The following is a 16,541-nucleotide window of genomic DNA, read 5'->3' on the forward strand; positions in this document are numbered from 1 at the left end:
ATAACTGGGTATCCATGCCCCCTTTCAAGCCAGTGTTCCCTTTTTCCTAATATGCCTTTGATTTGTAAATTTAATTTATAAACCCAACTAATTTCTGGGCCATTTTCTTAAAATGTTCTTGTTAGAAATATGATAGTGTCTCCTGTAATTTGTTCATGATAACCAAAAGATAATAAACATTACATTACAAGAGAGTATTCTTGACAATTCTTTTCCCCCACCACACATTAAAGACCTATCTCAAAGTCTTGGGAATCACAGTACTGGTTTATTAATTATCACAGAATCATGGATATTAGATCTATACCTAATTTGCAGATTAAGAACATTTGGCCCTTGGTAGTTAATTACCACCCATCTGCCATAAACAGACCATATATTGTAAGGTTTTAAGAGAGCGACACAGCAGGGAGAAGAGGCAGAGAGGGGGGGGAGAAGGACAAGCAGTCTCCCCACTAAGCAGGAATCCCAATGTGAGGCTCGATCCCAGGATCCCGGGATCATGACCTGAGCCAAAGACAGATGCTTAACTGACTGAGTCACCCAAACTCCCCTATTTTAAGCTTTTTTTTTTTTAAGATTTCATTCATTTATTTGACAGAGAGAGAGATGGTAAGAAAGGGAACACAAGCAGAGAGAGTGGGAGAGGGAGTAGCATGCTACTCGCTGGGTAGAGAACCCAGTGTGGGGCTCGATCCCAGGACCCTGGGATCATGACCTGAGCTGAAGGCAGATGCTTAACAACGGAGACATCTAGGTGCCCCCTATTTTAAGCTTTTTATTAACATATACAAAAAAAAAAGTGTATATCATCCATGTGCAACATGGTATATTGTTATAAACTGAACAAATCATATGAGCAGCTTTCAGATCAAGAAACAACAAGGGTGCCTGGGTGTCTCAGTTGGTTAAGCATCCAACTCTTAGTTTCAGCTCAGGTCACGATCTCAGAGCCATGAGCTTGAGCCCTACCTCAGGATCTGCACTCAGTGTGGGGTCTGCTTAAGGCTCTCTCTCCTCTTCCCTCTGCCCCTCCCCACTCTGTCTCTGTTTCTGTGTGTGTGTCTTTCTAAAATAAATCTTTTAAAAAATAATTTAGTAAATAACGTTTTCACAAAAATAAATTATAATTATGCTAGAATCTGAATAAAACATTTCGTTTGCTGATGACGATGCTTCCTATTTCCATTTTTATCAAGTAAGTAAAACCCAATTGTTTTAAATATTAACAAGCAAAAGTTCATCATTAAGCAAAAGTTCCATAAACAGAAGGTAAAATCTACTTAAGTTCTCAAGTATTTGATGTCCAGTTGATCTGGTCTGCTTGCCAATTTGGGAGGGGGGGAATACATTAGAGATGGGGACAATACCCACCAAGAACCCTTTGGTTAAAAAGTAGGAAGCAGGTTTTTCAGTAGGATTTGATTCTGAATATAACCTTCAAGAATTTTCTAGTGACCTGAGTTCCATTTCTCAAAGAAAAGCCAGTCTGACAGCTTTTGTTGACTGTTCTAAATCTCCTTAGAGAGCCATCTTTATAAAGTCTACTCTATCACAGAAGTGGCAGAATTAGATAAATTGCCACCTGATGAATGGGAAGGCCACAGCTGCAGTTCCTCTGATCTTTAGCAAAGCATCTCTGATGTCATCTCCTTTTTTCCTCCTGCCTATGTGAAGTGAATTTTAACACCGTTTTTGTGCAGATTAAAGCATTAGCTACCCAGGTGACTGGAGAATTAGAATTTCTGATCCCCTAATTTAAGAAATCTGTTGCCTTGGTTATCAAAGAAAACCATTACTGAGTTCTGGAGTAGGGGGTAGAGGGACAAATTGAGGGTACACTCCGAACCCATCAAAGAATAAGACAGTCTGCAGACTCTGAAAAAGGGTGGTTCTCCAAGTGAGTTTCTGTAGATTAAAAAAGATTGGGGGTCTGTTTGTAAACGCATTGTATGTATTGTATTGTATGTAAATGCATTGTCTGTTCGTAAGATTGTCCATAAGATACAAGCACACCCACACTTACATATTCTTATAGTTGTGGAAATATGCCTCTTGGAATTATTTTCATGTAATATTGAATACTTTCATCAATAGGTTTAATCAAAAAAAAAAAAAAAAAAAGTCTCCATATCACAGTTTACTTTCCCTGTCCCAGACCTGGAGCCAACCACGTCTGCAAGAAGCCCTGGTTTCTTTGAGTGGGAAATGGTATTTCAGTTCCATCCAGAACTAAGTGTCAGGCATGCTCAAGACTAGTGGAGTGTCATTACTTCGGGGCTTTTCATAGAGTTAAGGAAAAAAATGAAATGATGAATTCATAATGATTCCTCAATTCAGATGAGAAACAACCCCCAAAACCTTAATTTCCTCATTTATGTATTTTTTTCTTTATCCCACCGTAAAAACCTTGCTTTTCAACACCAGTTTATTATTTATATTGTCATACAGTAAACACAAAACAGTTTCAGAAACACAGTAACCAGTAACACTGCCAACAATAAACCTATTAAGTAAAATTCAAAATATCTTTCCATTTCTTTTAACCTTAAGATACATTCTATTTAAGATGTATAATCTTAGTATTTCAGAATTATTTGAATTAATAGTAGCATGATTGTGCTATCTTTCCAGTATATGGTAAGATTGATTTCTTTCATATTTATAGTTTTAGTTTTATGTTTAGAATATATATTTACATAGCTCAGAAGTTAAAACTAATAAAAAAAGTTACTATCAGATAAGTCTTGCTTGCATATCTGTTCCCTACAACCCACCTGCCTGCCCCCATAGGCAGCTGTAATTCATTAGTTTTTTATCTTCCGTTTCTTTTTACAAAAATAGGGAAATATATACGTATACCTTTTTATTTCCCCAACCTTTCTTGGACAAAATAGCAACTGTAAACATTCTTTCATGCTTTATTTTTTAAGAGAAAAGCCCTGGTTAGCATTTTTTTTTTTTTAAGATTTTATTTATTTATTTATTTATTTATTTCACAGAGAGAGAGAGAGATCACAAGAAGGCAGAGAGAGGGGGGAAGTAGGCTCCCCACCGAGCAGAGAGCCCGATGCGGGGCCCGATCCCAGGACCCTGAGACCATGACCCGAGCCAAAGGCAGAGGCGTAACTCACTGAGCCACCCAGGCACCCCTCTGGTTAGCATTTAATGAACCTCCTCCCCCATGGCTTGAGGACCCAGCTCCTACACACACCCATGGATTTTCTGCTCAGCTCTTCTGCTTTCCTATCTTCAGGATGACGGGCTGTTTGGGGAGCCTTCCCTTTCCCAGAACCACACTACATCAGCGACAGGAGCAGCTTCCATCTTGTTTTTGGTAGCATTTACCTGAGTCTCCTCACCCGGCAAGGTTCCCAGTTTATCAAAGTTGACAGCTGGGCTCTGGTTGGGCTCTGGTTCCTCTTTAAGTGGTCCTGTCTCAGACCAGCTTTTCCAAAGTAACCTGGATAATGGGTGTTGAAACTGATGCTGTGGTGACACATGCCACCAGCATTACCCCCGCAGATGCTGGCCAGTGGGGCTGCGGCCGTGGCTCACGTGGCCACCAAGTTTCCGGATCTTCTCAGTCTGGATGGCTGTGTGGCTAAAAGGTGGTTGGTGATATGGCCAAAAAGAGGCAGGTACCAGGAGAACTTGCCTGACTGCAAAGGGTCTATAGCCCTGGCAGAATCAAGGATCTGCTTTGTGGCACATTCAGCAAAATTGATGTCAGAGACTGGCCCAGGGCCATGCAGCCTCCTCAGGGTGGCTGCAGAGCACAGGGGCCTGTGGACCTGAGATCTGAACCCCAGGCCAAACACAGCCCCAGGCTCCAGGACCCACACCAACCTCCCTGCTCTGAGGCCTGCCTTGTGTGGCCTGGAACACTGGACTAATAAGGTCAGGGGGTAGGTAGTTGGGTTGCAACATAGATACAGCTTGCAGCCTGCTCCAGCAGTAAAGCAGAGGCATGAAAAGAACCACACTTTTTTTTACCTCTTGACAATATATCCTGCAAATTACTCCATATCAGTTCACAGAGATCTTCATCCTTTTTTTTTTTTTTTTTTTTTTGATGACTGTTGCATTGTATTCCATGGTGTGGTTGTATCACAATGTGTCCATAGTGTCTGTCCAATGGTTAGGTATCTAGGTTGTTCCTAATATTTTGTTTTTATAAATAATGTAATGAATAACTTGTATATATTTTTTGTACTTGTGAACGTGTAATCTCGGTAAATTTCTAGCCATGGGAGCAGTGGGTCAAAGGGTTATGTAATTTTGCTAGAAATGCCAAATTCCCCTCCATATGTGTTATACTATACATTTTTCTCTCCCAACAGCAACTTAGGAAAGTGCTTTTTTCTCAAAGTCTCACCACAAAGTATATTGTAAAATAAACATCTATGCAAAGGAAATTGAAAAAAAACAAAATGTTTTTTAATAATAAAAGCACTGTCTCTGAGTAGTGGAATGATTGTGACTTCATATCTCCTTTAAGTAGTTTCCTTTCTATTTTCAACATTTGCTGTAATTGGTGCATGCTTATTATTTATAAAATTTTTAAAAAAGGGAAAAGTATTAAATTTATACTTCAGAGTGGGAAATCTGATTTAAAGCAGAGAATTTTCTGATGATAATTTTCAGTGGGCCACAAGAGAAAAGGGAGCTTTTTACCCAGCCCTGAGATCTGAGATCTGAACCCCAGGCCAAACACAGCCCCAGGCTCCAGGACCCACACCAACCTCCCTGCCCTGAGATTAGGCTGTCTTGTGTCTTATCCAGAGATAAGGCTGGAGAATAATTTCTTCTAAGCCTAAGAGTTTCTAATTGCTGCTATTTCTTCGTTTTCTTTTAACCAGGGTTATATACACACCTGGCCACACTGATGATCATATGGCTCTACTTTTAGAAGAGGAGAATGCTATCTTTTCTGGAGATTGCATCCTAGGGGAAGGAACAACTGTATTTGAAGACCTCTATGATTATATGAACTCCCTAAAAGAGCTATTAAAGATCAAAGCTAATATCATATATCCAGGTGGGTAGTTGCTTAAATCTAGCAAACCATTTGTGTGAAATTATGAAGAAGGTTCATTTTGATTTGTCTATGTGTGTGTTTTATATGTTTTCAGAGTTAGAAGAGATACCCATAAAGCAATTCTTTTTATGCTTTATTATGCCCCTAAGTCTTAACTAGCCATGCAATTAAAAAAGCTAGAGAGTTGGGGTACCTGGGTGGCTCAGTCGATTGGGTGACTGACTCTCGTCTTCAGCTCATGGCTCAGGTCATAATCTCAGGGTCGTGCAATCCAGCCCCGCATCCAGCTATCCATTGGGCTCTGGGCTCAGTGGGGAATGGGCTTGAGATTCTCTCCTTCCACCTCCATCCCTCCCCCAGCCCCTGCACTCAACATGCTCCCTCTCTATCTAAATTAAGTAACTAAAATCTTTTTTAAAAAGGCTGAGAGTTACATTAATTACTTTATAAAGATACAAGGTTTATTTTTTAATACCCTTAAAGCTATTAATAGAACTGTTAAAAGAAATAAATTTATCTTTTGGTATCTTCACTTTTGTTAATTATTAGATTTCTGTCGCAGGCCACATTTTAGCCATGAACTCTGAGCTTCAGTTTCTTTAACTCACACTACTGAAATATCTGTAGCTTCTATGTCAACTCTAAAGCTATATTAATTTCACTTCTCCAGAAAAAGAAACCTGTTTTAGTGTCTCAGCTGTCGCGCACTGCTCTGCAGCATGAATCTCCCTTCCATCCTAAAAGTGAAGAAAGATAATAAGACTCAACAAGAGGGCCCAGAAGGAAGAAGAAACTAGGTTACCTAATTTTTTAAGTCCTTCTAACTTGTTCCTAACCAGAGTCACAGAAAGATCTGTAAATAGAGTATTGTCAGTACCCTTATATTCTCTCATGAGTTTCTCTTGCCGAGAGAATCGGAAACATGGGCATTTGAATTCGTATTATGACACAAGAGGAATGGAAGCTGACAGCTGTTTTTAAAGAGAAGAGAGTATATGTTTCACTCACACTGAATGAAGCAAAGCTAATGAGAGGCTACCTAGTAATGGTTCTTAGAGTGTTTGCTTTAATGAATCCTTAAACCGGATTCCTGACACAGCAGGAGCTTATATGTAAATTGTGTCCTATAGCCACAGCCACCATATATGAGAGCCTGGCCAGTGCTGTGCAGGGACCTATACTGTGTTGTCTTCACAAAAACCCAGTGACGGGGTGCCTGGGTGGCTCAGCTGATTTAGTGTCTGCCTTCGGCTCAGGTTATGACCCCAGGGTCCTGGAATCGAACCCCACACTGGGCTCCCTGCTTGGCAGGAAGGCTGCTTCTCCCTCTCCGGCTCCCCCTGCTTGTGTTTCCACTCTCACTGTGTCTCTCTCTATCAAATATATACATAAAAAACTTTAAAAACAAAACAAAACAAAAAACAAAAACCCAGTGAAGCAGGTAGCTTTACTTCACTTTACTGCCCAGCTGAAGAAACAAGCTCAGGGATTCAGACCCTCATGGCCCCATACAAGTAAATGATTGTCAATATTCTAACCAAAGCCCATGCTCTTTACTTGATAACAGGTGAGTCCGCCTCTGAATATTTTGTTCTCAAAAATTTTAAATACCCCTCTTGCAGACTCGTGTCATAAATTCATTTGTACTGTCTTAAAGAGCAACTAGATTTTAATATAACCTAATCTGGGTTGTCGACATTTCTGAATTACTAGCTTATATGTAAGATTCTTAAAATTCTACTGCGGTTCTTGTGAATTTTTAATAGATCTTAGTCACATAACGCTACTTTTTACATTCCCCTTTTCAATCTCTTACATTAAGTGTGACACAGTGGTTAAGAGCATAGAGTGATTGATTAAGAGCTCTCAAGTCAGCCCTTCAGCTCCATCTCTTCTTCACTGTGTAACTGTGTGCAAGTTATCTGCCACCCCCCCATATCTCAGCTTCTGCTTTAAATATAAAGAAGGGATAATAATAGTTGCTACCTCATCGGACTCTTCTAAGAATAATATATATTAAACCTTTCGAAAAGTGCCTGGCAAATAATGAGCACTCTATAAATGTTACCGATCCTTACTCTTGTGGATGCTGTTTTTATTGTTAAATGTTTATTGTTTATTTTTAATATATATAATAATAATCCATACAGATTTTGATATAATTATCTGTTTTTTTGGCATTGAGTATAATTTTTAAATCTTCTATCTGTATGGTTTTCCAGGTAATTCCTATTTGTTAATATACTTAGTGTGCTTTTTCAGTACATCATATGAATTATGGTTAAATAGAACAAATTAACTTCATTTGTACTTGATATTTTTTATCTGGTTGAAATAATTTTTATAATTCTAATTCAGGACATGGCCCAGTAATCCGTAACGCTGAAGCTAAAATTCTAGAATACATTTCTCACAGAAATATCCGAGAACAGCAAATTCTTACATTGTTTCGTGACAATTTTGAAAAATCATTTACAGTAATGGAGCTTGTAAAAAACATTTACAAGGTAATTTTCATTTATCTTATTTGTACATAGCAATGGTTTTATTAGAATAATCTTTATAATAGACTATAGATATGGTAAACTTAACACAATCTAGAACAGAATAAGTCTATTAATTTTATAAGTAGTGCTGCTTATATAAATTCAAGATCAGCAATCTCAACTTTCTAGAACACAGAAGTTAAACAAATAGAAACGGACCTGGGGAACCCAAAAGAAACATTCCAAGCTATCATTAAACCGTACATACTTCATCTTGTAGGAGAGACTATTATCAACACCCTAATGATTAAGTTTTGTAATGATTTATGTATTATTGTAGCCATCTTGATAATTGGTGTCCTAGCTCATAGCAAGTGAGAAGGGTGATCTGCTAGTGACATACTAGGTTAATAGCAGTAGAAAGTAGTAGCAATGCCTAACGAGAGAGAAGGAGGAGAAAGTACATATAAAAGAACATGGCTAGAATAACTTAAAATGTAGAGAAAAAAGTGCTCTCACTTCAGTGGCCTCTGACTACATATATAACAGCACTGTGAGGCAATCAATTAGTATAATTCCATTTTCAGCAAAGATTACCTGGGTTTAAAAATTGCCACTACTGGAGCACCTGGCTGGCTCAGGCAGAAGAGTGTGCTGACTCTTGATCTCAGGGTCATGAGTTCAAGCCCCATGTTGGGTTCAGAGATTACTAAAAAATAAATAAATAAACTAAAAAAAAAAAAACCTCCCACTACAAAAAACACCTCCCACTACTACAAACTGTATAGCCATAAGATACATGAGAGTGAAAAGTACCTGGGGACAATTATAATTAGTAAAAAAATTTAATGTTCCATTGGCCCAAGTGATCAAAAAACAATCATATACTCAGTGTGCTTAGGTTAAAACAGCTAAAGATTAAAAAATGCCATTGGCAAAAGGGTAATATAAATATTTAAATTCTGTGAAAGAGCTCCTTTCCTCATAATAATAGAATATAGCCACACTAGACTATACATTGGTACATTGGGATTTTTATTCCTAACTTAAGTACTGACAACAGAGCTCTGGAATCACCCTCCCAGATGAGTCATCAAGCAATTGTCCATCCCTTCAAAATGATGATTCTGCATTTAGAGGTGTAGTCACTGTATTCACTGTAAAAATGTGTCACATACCTGTTATGTATAGAATGGCATAGGTATTCTAGAGAGATTTATTCATTCAGTATTTACTGGATGCCTTTTGTATGCCACACAGTAGACTAGGTACTGAGACACAAAGATGACATACATCCCTACCCCAAAGGACTCATAGTTTATTGAAAACAGACATGTTCAACAGATGCTTATAATACCGACTTAATCATTTTTGAGCACCTTATTGTGTGGTAGACTCTGTACTCATTGGTTTACACTTACAAATGTAATTTGAGGCCCTTAATTCATATGCCTTGAATTTTTAATACATAAAGATACAATTATTCCAATGTAATAGACTTTTAAAAAGTGTGAGCTAAGTAACTTCCAAAGGCACACAACTAACAGATAGCACATACTCAAAAGTGAGATGTCAGATACTCAAGTCTTGTTTTTTCTATCATACCAGGCTTCCTATAAGACTTTTACACAGTATATCAGAGCATAAAAGAAAGAGGAATAAATTTCACCTGATGGAAGATGCAGGGTACCGAGGCTTGTCTGGAAAAGCTTTAAAAACTTAGTTATTTAACCAGTTTTGAAGAAGCCATTTCCAAGAATTTTCCAAGCCAGAGTACAGGAGGAAGTCATTGTAGACAGAAGGAAAAACATGCTTTGCAAGTAATAAAAGAGAATTGTATATGTATATTGTATATGTTTGAAAACCCACAAAGAGATTGCATATGATAGGAGCACAGAATGCACATGTGGATGGGCAGGAAAGGAGTCTCAGGAAACGAAGCAAGAAAGACAGACATGATCAGATCATGGTAGCCTTGACTGCCATCCTAAAAAATATGGGCATTAGCCAATAACCTGGGCATGACCACTGAAGGATCTTAGGCAGAGGAGTCACATAATTAGATCTAGAAGATCACAGTGATGGATATAGTATATGGTAATGGAGCTTAAGAGAGGGCTTGGTTTTGGAAGTTTATATTTGGGGAACAATAATGTGTGATGTTGCTGTGTTAAGTTGGTTGAGTAAGAAGTGAGTCAACAATACAACTCAATGTAAGTAAACATGAAGTTTAAGAGAAGTCTAAGGAAGTTTCTAGATGAAAACTAAAGGATGACAGAGATAGGATAACCAAGGGAAATGTACAAGGATATTATCATATAATAAGTAAACCATAGGGCCAATTGTCCATAGTACCATCAAAACTCTAGAATAATTTTTACAGCTATTTATTTATTCATTCATAAAATACGGAGTTCCCACTATGTGCTAAGCATTGCTAAGCACTGGGTATATAGTAATGAACAAAACCAATGCTGATACTGTCCTTATAGATCTTACAGTCTATTTTATGTATATGTATATAGATAAAAATAGAGTGGCCTAAAGCAAGACATATACAAAGTGAAATCACTTTGATTATTCCTATATAAAAATGTATTTAAGTTAAAGTTTTCCTTTTCTTCCATGTTTTAATAATTTCAACAAGATTAACTCATTCTTTTTTAAAAAAAGAAATGTCTTCTTTCACCCTCATTTTTTCTTTTAGAATATTCCTGAGCATTTACATAAAATGGCTGAACATAATATCTCACTTCATTTGAAAAAATTAGAAAAAGAAGGAAAAATTTGTAAGTACATTTCCAAATTTCAATTATTTTATTACCAGCTTTTAAAATATATATATATATATATGTTTTTTTTTACAAACTAGTTTGCTTTTAGGAAAAATAACGCCCACCAGAGTCCTTCCTTGAATGTCACTGTAAGAAGGAGAAAAAAGTGATATGAAGGGTTAGTAGTGAAAGGCCAGTGGACCACAAATTGGAAGCTAAAGCTCCCACAGGAATTAGAATTTTGCTTAGGGGTTGCAGTTCTTACCCACCACAACTACAATCAAAGGCATGTAACGGGAAGATAGCCTCTCTTCTCCCTACCACGAGACCACAAAGAATTTCACATGCAGAAGATTTGGGAACAGCCAAACATTTTAGCAGTAGTAAAGGTAATAAACTCAAAAATATTAAAGCAGTAATTCTATAAGTGTTTACTAGTGTTAGATTAATTCAGCAAATTAACATCTTTATAGAAGTTTAATCCTTAAAAATCAAGAAGCTTGAAACTTGAATTTTCTGTAGAAGCTTCAGCAGTACTTTTATATGTACAAAAAAAACCACCTTTATATTAAGCAACAAAATTGTTTTAGGAATTTCTAGCCACAAAATAACTTAAAATCCATTGCTTATCTTTTGTTAAATTTTTACTCTCTAATTTTCTTTCCACAGCTAGCAACACGGATCCTGACAAGAAATGGAAAGCTAATCTTTAGTTTCAGATTAATGAAAGCTTTTTGTTTTTATTTTTAGAGAATGGTATGTTTTCTCAACTACAGTTATTTACAATGAATATAGAGTATAGAACATTGAAAATAACCCTAGATATACTTTATAATAATATGTTACTTCTTCTGAAATATATATTACATTTTACGTATATAATATAGGTTATTTATCTAATCCAAGTGTTATAGCATTTTACCAAAAACTCAGAATCCAACAGTTTATCCAAGTTCAGCAGATTTATAGTTACTTTAAAAATCATAAAATTTATTTAGGTTAAACTGGGTATTATTCTTGGAGATTCATTATCTATTACAAATGGCTAATAATAGTGTTTTTTCCAGCTGCTTCAGTTAACAGAACAGATTTCTATATAATCCTTCTTTATTTCTATCTGTAGATAATAGCTTTGTTTTCATGTTTCTATCAATTGTATTATGATTTGGCTTTAGTTCTATAGCTCTGTATCCTGTGTATTTTTTATAATGTATCTCACAAATGATTCATAAACATCAACTTATAGTAATTAAAAAATATTAAATTCCTAATTAAAAGCATTATATGGGGCGCCTGGGTGGCTCAGTGGGTTGAGCCGCTGCCTTCGGCTCAGGTCATGATCTCAGGTCCTGGGATCGAGTCCCGCATCGGGCTCTCTGCTCAGCAGGGAGCCTGCTTCCTCCTCATCTGCCTGCCTCTCTGCCTACTTGTGGTCTCTCTCTGTCAAATAAATAAATAAAATCTTTAAAAAAAAATAAATAAATAAAAGCATTATATGATAGTTATTTCCATAACCCATAGTATAACTAACTTAGTTTTCAAGTTTAGATTTTAGTGTATAGACAGTCACCATATATATGAATTATATACCAAAAGTTTGTTGTTGTTGTTTTTAACTAGAAGATTTGCAAGAAAGGGCTTTTTTTATACAAGTAGTGTTCTTAAATATAGTGGTTAGGTTCTCAGGGTAGCCAGCAAGGCTTATTTAACCCATAAGGTTGCCAAACTACTATACTAAAATGAGCTCAGAATCCTGAGAATGTCCTTTAATTCTTTACTAAAGCTAAAACTTTTAACATTTTTTTTAAACTATCTTTGACATCCTCACCTTTTTCTGCCCCTTTTCCCAAGATCCCTAGCTTTGTCATACTATATGTAACACTTGTTTTCATGCCTTAGAGACCTGTTTTATTCCTAAAACCCATTTCATGTTACAAAATAACTGTGAACTCCACAACAACAACAACAGAAATAATTCCATTCTGAAATGGGCAAAGGACTTAAATAGACATTTCTCCAAATAATATATACAGATGGCCAGTAAGCACATGAAAATATGTTCAATGTCACGAATCGTTAGGGAAATGCAAATTAAGACCACAATGAGATACCACTTCACTCACTTAATAGGTTGGCTATTATAATAAAAAATAATAAAAGTGTTGGGGACAATCTGGAGAAAATGGAATGCTTGTGCACTACTGGTGGGAATATAAAATGGTATAGCTGCTATGGAAAACATTATGGTGCTTCCTCATAAATTAAACATATGATCCAGAAATTCCACTTCTGGTATATACCCAAAAGAATTGAAAACAAGGACTGGAACAGACATTTGCACACCCAGGTTCATGGCAGTGTTACTCACAATAGCCAAAGGTGGAAGAAACGCAAGTGTCCATTGAAGGATGAATGGATAAACAAAATGGTGTCTATACAGACAATGGAATATTATTCAGCCTTAAAAAGGAAGGAGATTCTGACATGTGCTGCAATATGGATGAAACTTGAAGACATTATTCTAAGTGATATAAGCCAGTACAAAAGGACAAATACTATATTCTCATTTGAGGTACCTAGAGTAGTCAGATTCATAGAGACAAAAAGTATAATGGTGGATGCCAGGGACTAGGAGAGAGGGAGAAATGGGCAGCTAGTGTTTAGTGGACAAGGAACTGCAATTTGAGAAGATGAAAAAAGTTCTAGAAATGGATGCTACTCATGACTACCCACAAAAACAATGTGAATGTACTTAATGCCACTGAAAAGTATACTTTAAAATAGTTAAAACAATAAATTTAAAAAATAACTAAGTAGAGGCGCCTGGGTGGCTCAGTGGGTTAAGCCTCTGCCTTCGGCTGAGGTCATGTCATGGTCTCAGGGTCCTGGGATCTAGTCCTGCATCGGGCTCTCTGCTCAGCAGGGAGCCTGCTTCCCCCTCTCTCTCTGCCTCTCTGCCTACTTGTGGTCTCTGTCTGTCAAATAAATAAATAAAATCTAAAAAAAAAAAAAAATTAAGTATTTTCCCCAATACCACCCAAAAAAACAGATCAGTATTCCCATTTCCTAAGTATAGTATATATCGGCAAAATTTAGATAAGAAATCTGATTATGTATGTAAATGTTGAGATACCTCTTAATCTGCATCTCCTCCATTCTTTCCTATCTCTGACTACACCAGTTGATCAAACCAGAAAAACCCAGTAGTTATTTTTGACATGCCCCCATTCCTCATCTCATCCAATTCTTCAAGTACTTCTTGACTGTTCCAGCTCTAGAATTTTTTGTCTCTACCTCTTATTCCACCAGTGCTTCTTAGTCCAGGCAGTCATCCTCTCTTTCATTGACAACTGCAAAATTCCTTAACTCTGGTCTCCCTACTTCTGTTCTTGGAAGGAGTTAGGGGACAGGGAAGAGAAGGGCATTCTGAACTGAAGAAGTCTGCACAAAGCCATGTAATCATTGTCTTTTTAAGGAACCATGGCACAACTGCAATTGGAGCTACTGGATGAGGGATGACAATGGAAGGCCCTTAAATTTCCTGGTTTTTGAAAGAGTCTAGGCAACTGACCTTTAACAAAAACAGTGGCACCCACTGAGTATCTGCTTTGCGCTGGGTACTGGATCAGGCATTGGGGAACAAAAGAGATTCTCTACCCTCAAAAGCAGTCATGGAGATGCACAGTCACAATACGGAATACCATTAAATTTGGTTGAGTTATAGAAAGCTTAGAGGAGCCTGAGCTCAGTCTTCAAAGATGAGTAAAGTGGTATCCAGATCCAGGTAAAGAAGTTAGAGATATTTAGGAGATGAGAATTATTATTCCAGTTGGAAGAAATAGTATATGCACATAAACAGAGAGATGGCAGAGTGTCACACAGTTGGGGAACTAAGTTCTATAGCTAGAGTAGATCATTTTTGTGGCTTGAGGTCTTAGAAACAGGCAGCAGCTCAGAAACACAGAAATTTCACAGGAATCAATGTACTGTCATCCAGCCATGCTTCACAAAGGCTGGAGCATGCATAATTAAGGAATTAAGAGGCTAAGCACAGTCCAGAGCAGTTCTAGTCTTACTTTGTTCCCTCCTCAAAAGCAAGTTTGTCCCCAACCAATATGGTAATTTCATCTCTTCGTTTCTCTCATATCAGCCAATTACTTTATCCTCCACTCAATATACCCTGTAGTTTTGGATTACTCACAGCTTCGGCTTGCACATTTTCTGTTTACTCAAGAGTTACATTCTCCTTGTCATCACCTCTGCCTTCTCTCTGTATATCTTCAACTTCTGTTTTGCAACAGAATAGCCCTCCATGGGTCTCAGACTCAGACTCATAGAAAAGGACCTGCTTGATGTAATTAATCTTCACTGCCCCTGTTTAAAAGAGCTTTCCTGACATTGTGTCTTATATTATTGACCAGCCTTTATGGTAACTCTGCTAGACCAATCATCTGGGACTAAAAGGGAACCCATTCAACAGTAGATGGGGTAAGGATTCTGAGATTGGGCCTTTTCGGTCAGTGGGAGAAGCCAAAAAGCAGCAGAAGGAGTCTCAAAAGTAATAGAAAACAGGGTAATAGATATGAGAAATATTTATGAAAAGGGGGAGGGCGCCTGGGTGGCTCAGTGGGTTAAGCCTCTGCCTTTGGCTCAGGTCATGATCCCAAGGTCCTGGGATGGAGCCCCACATCAGGCTCTCTGCTCAGCAGGGAGCCTGCTTCTCCCTCTCTCTCAGCCTGCCTCTCTGCCTACTTTTCTGCCTACTTGTGATTTCTCTGTCAAATAAATAAATACATAAAAAATCTTAAAAATTTTATGAAAAGGAACAGCACTTAGAAACTACTAGATCTTGAAGGATGGGGATCAAGTAGAAAGGGAGAAGTCTAGTAGAGCTTTGGTTTCTGGCTTGGACAGCTGAGTAGATGCTGACCTGATGATCAAGATAAAAAAAATAAAGGAAATGGAGTAGGTAGAATGGGTAAGGAAGCAAAGCTGCATTCTACTGCAGATGAATTTGAAGTACCAACGAACATCCAAAGGTAGATTCCTAGAAGGCACTTTGATCTATGGAGCTGGGGCTAATAGGTACAATATATTTTGCTGCAGCTGAAAGAAACTTATTTTCAGCTAGCTTAAGCAAAGTTCATTGACACATGTAACCAACCTAAGAAGGATAAGGGTAGAGCCAGGCTTGTGAACAAGGACGAAGATTTGGATCCCATCAATACAGCCCAAACCTCTCATTCCTATTTCCTTTTTCATATGTCAGAGACCCCAAAGCAGATTGGCTTCATCACATGGTAAAGGACACGGCTACAGGCAGCTCTGGACTCAGAGCCTAACCACTCCATAAGCAGTAGGCAAAACTGGTTCTTTCAGCTTCAGTTTGGAAAACGCTAGGGGAAGGACTCAATGATTTACACTGGCTCATTATCCAGTCCTTGGGTCAGTCTCTGTGATCTACAAAACATGACCATACTACATTTAGCCCAGCTTTGGTGACATGTCTACCCCTGTGGCCAGAATGAGTGAGAACTGTTCTCAGATAAAGAAGAGTCACAGGAAGATTCTGGAGCAATATTGATTCCTTAATGAATAGCTTTCCTTTCCTTCCAATGTATATAAAACAGTTCTTTGCAGTAGCTCACAGAATGACTGGACCAACTTCATGCAAACCGAATCTTTTCTGTGTGTTTCTGTGAGATTTTTTGTGTGTGTTTTTAAGTTATCTGGGAGTGTTTTCATACCTCCAGATTGTCACTTCAAGAAAAAGTCACAAAAATTGGCTAGCAGCAGGGAAACTAAAATCCTAGAGAAAATGAGAAAAGATTCAAATGCAGATGTTTCTTAATTCTGCCAGTACTATACATTGGTGTCCCCTCCCTTGCAAGTACCTCCTTGCTTACCAGAGCATGGATCAGCATGAAACTTCCTACCAATTTCCAGGAATTGTTGGAGCAGGAAAATGTACCATAATCAGGCTTTTCCCCCAATCCACTGGGGGGAGGGCTGTTGAAAGGACACTTTGTTTTGAAAAATAAAAGTTCAATGGGGCGCCTGGGTGGCTCAGTGGGTTGGGCCGCTGCCTTCGGCTCAGGTCGTGATCTCAGGGTCCTGGGATCGAGTCCCGCATCGGGCTCTCTGCTCAGCAGGGAGTCTGCTTCCTCCTCTCTCTCTCTGCCTGCCTCTCTGCCTACTTGTGATCTCTCTCTGTCAAATAAATAAATAAAATCTTTAAAA

General features: G+C 37.9%; 2 protein-coding genes across 6 annotated transcripts in view; one reads left to right on the top strand and one right to left on the bottom strand.

Annotated features, from left to right (window-relative positions):
* Positions 1–16,541, bottom strand: part of XKR9 (XK related 9) — a 92,074-nt gene that overhangs the window by 60,827 nt on the left and 14,706 nt on the right. The gene's annotated exons all lie outside the window — the stretch shown is intronic.
* Positions 1–16,541, top strand: part of LACTB2 (lactamase beta 2) — a 43,114-nt gene that overhangs the window by 13,722 nt on the left and 12,851 nt on the right. For 2 of the 5 annotated variants that reach the window (XR_009351716.1, XR_009351718.1), the window contains exons 4-7: positions 4,863–5,041; positions 7,400–7,548; positions 10,235–10,316; positions 10,400–10,690. Coding sequence is in view for 1 of the 5 variants with exons in the window: in XM_059166250.1 (XP_059022233.1) it covers positions 4,863–5,041; positions 7,400–7,548; positions 10,235–10,316; positions 10,971–11,014 (454 nt within the window). In the remaining 4 variants the exon portion in view is untranslated. Of the gene's footprint in view, positions 1–4,862; positions 5,042–7,399; positions 7,549–10,234; positions 10,317–10,399; positions 10,691–10,970; positions 11,803–16,541 lie in introns of those variants that run through there. The other 3 variants (XR_009351717.1, XM_059166250.1, XR_009351719.1) reach the window with 3 other exon arrangements.

The sequence above is a fragment of the Mustela lutreola genome, chromosome 3 (assembly GCF_030435805.1).
Source record: "Mustela lutreola isolate mMusLut2 chromosome 3, mMusLut2.pri, whole genome shotgun sequence".
NCBI classification, from domain to species: Eukaryota; Metazoa; Chordata; class Mammalia; order Carnivora; family Mustelidae; genus Mustela; species Mustela lutreola.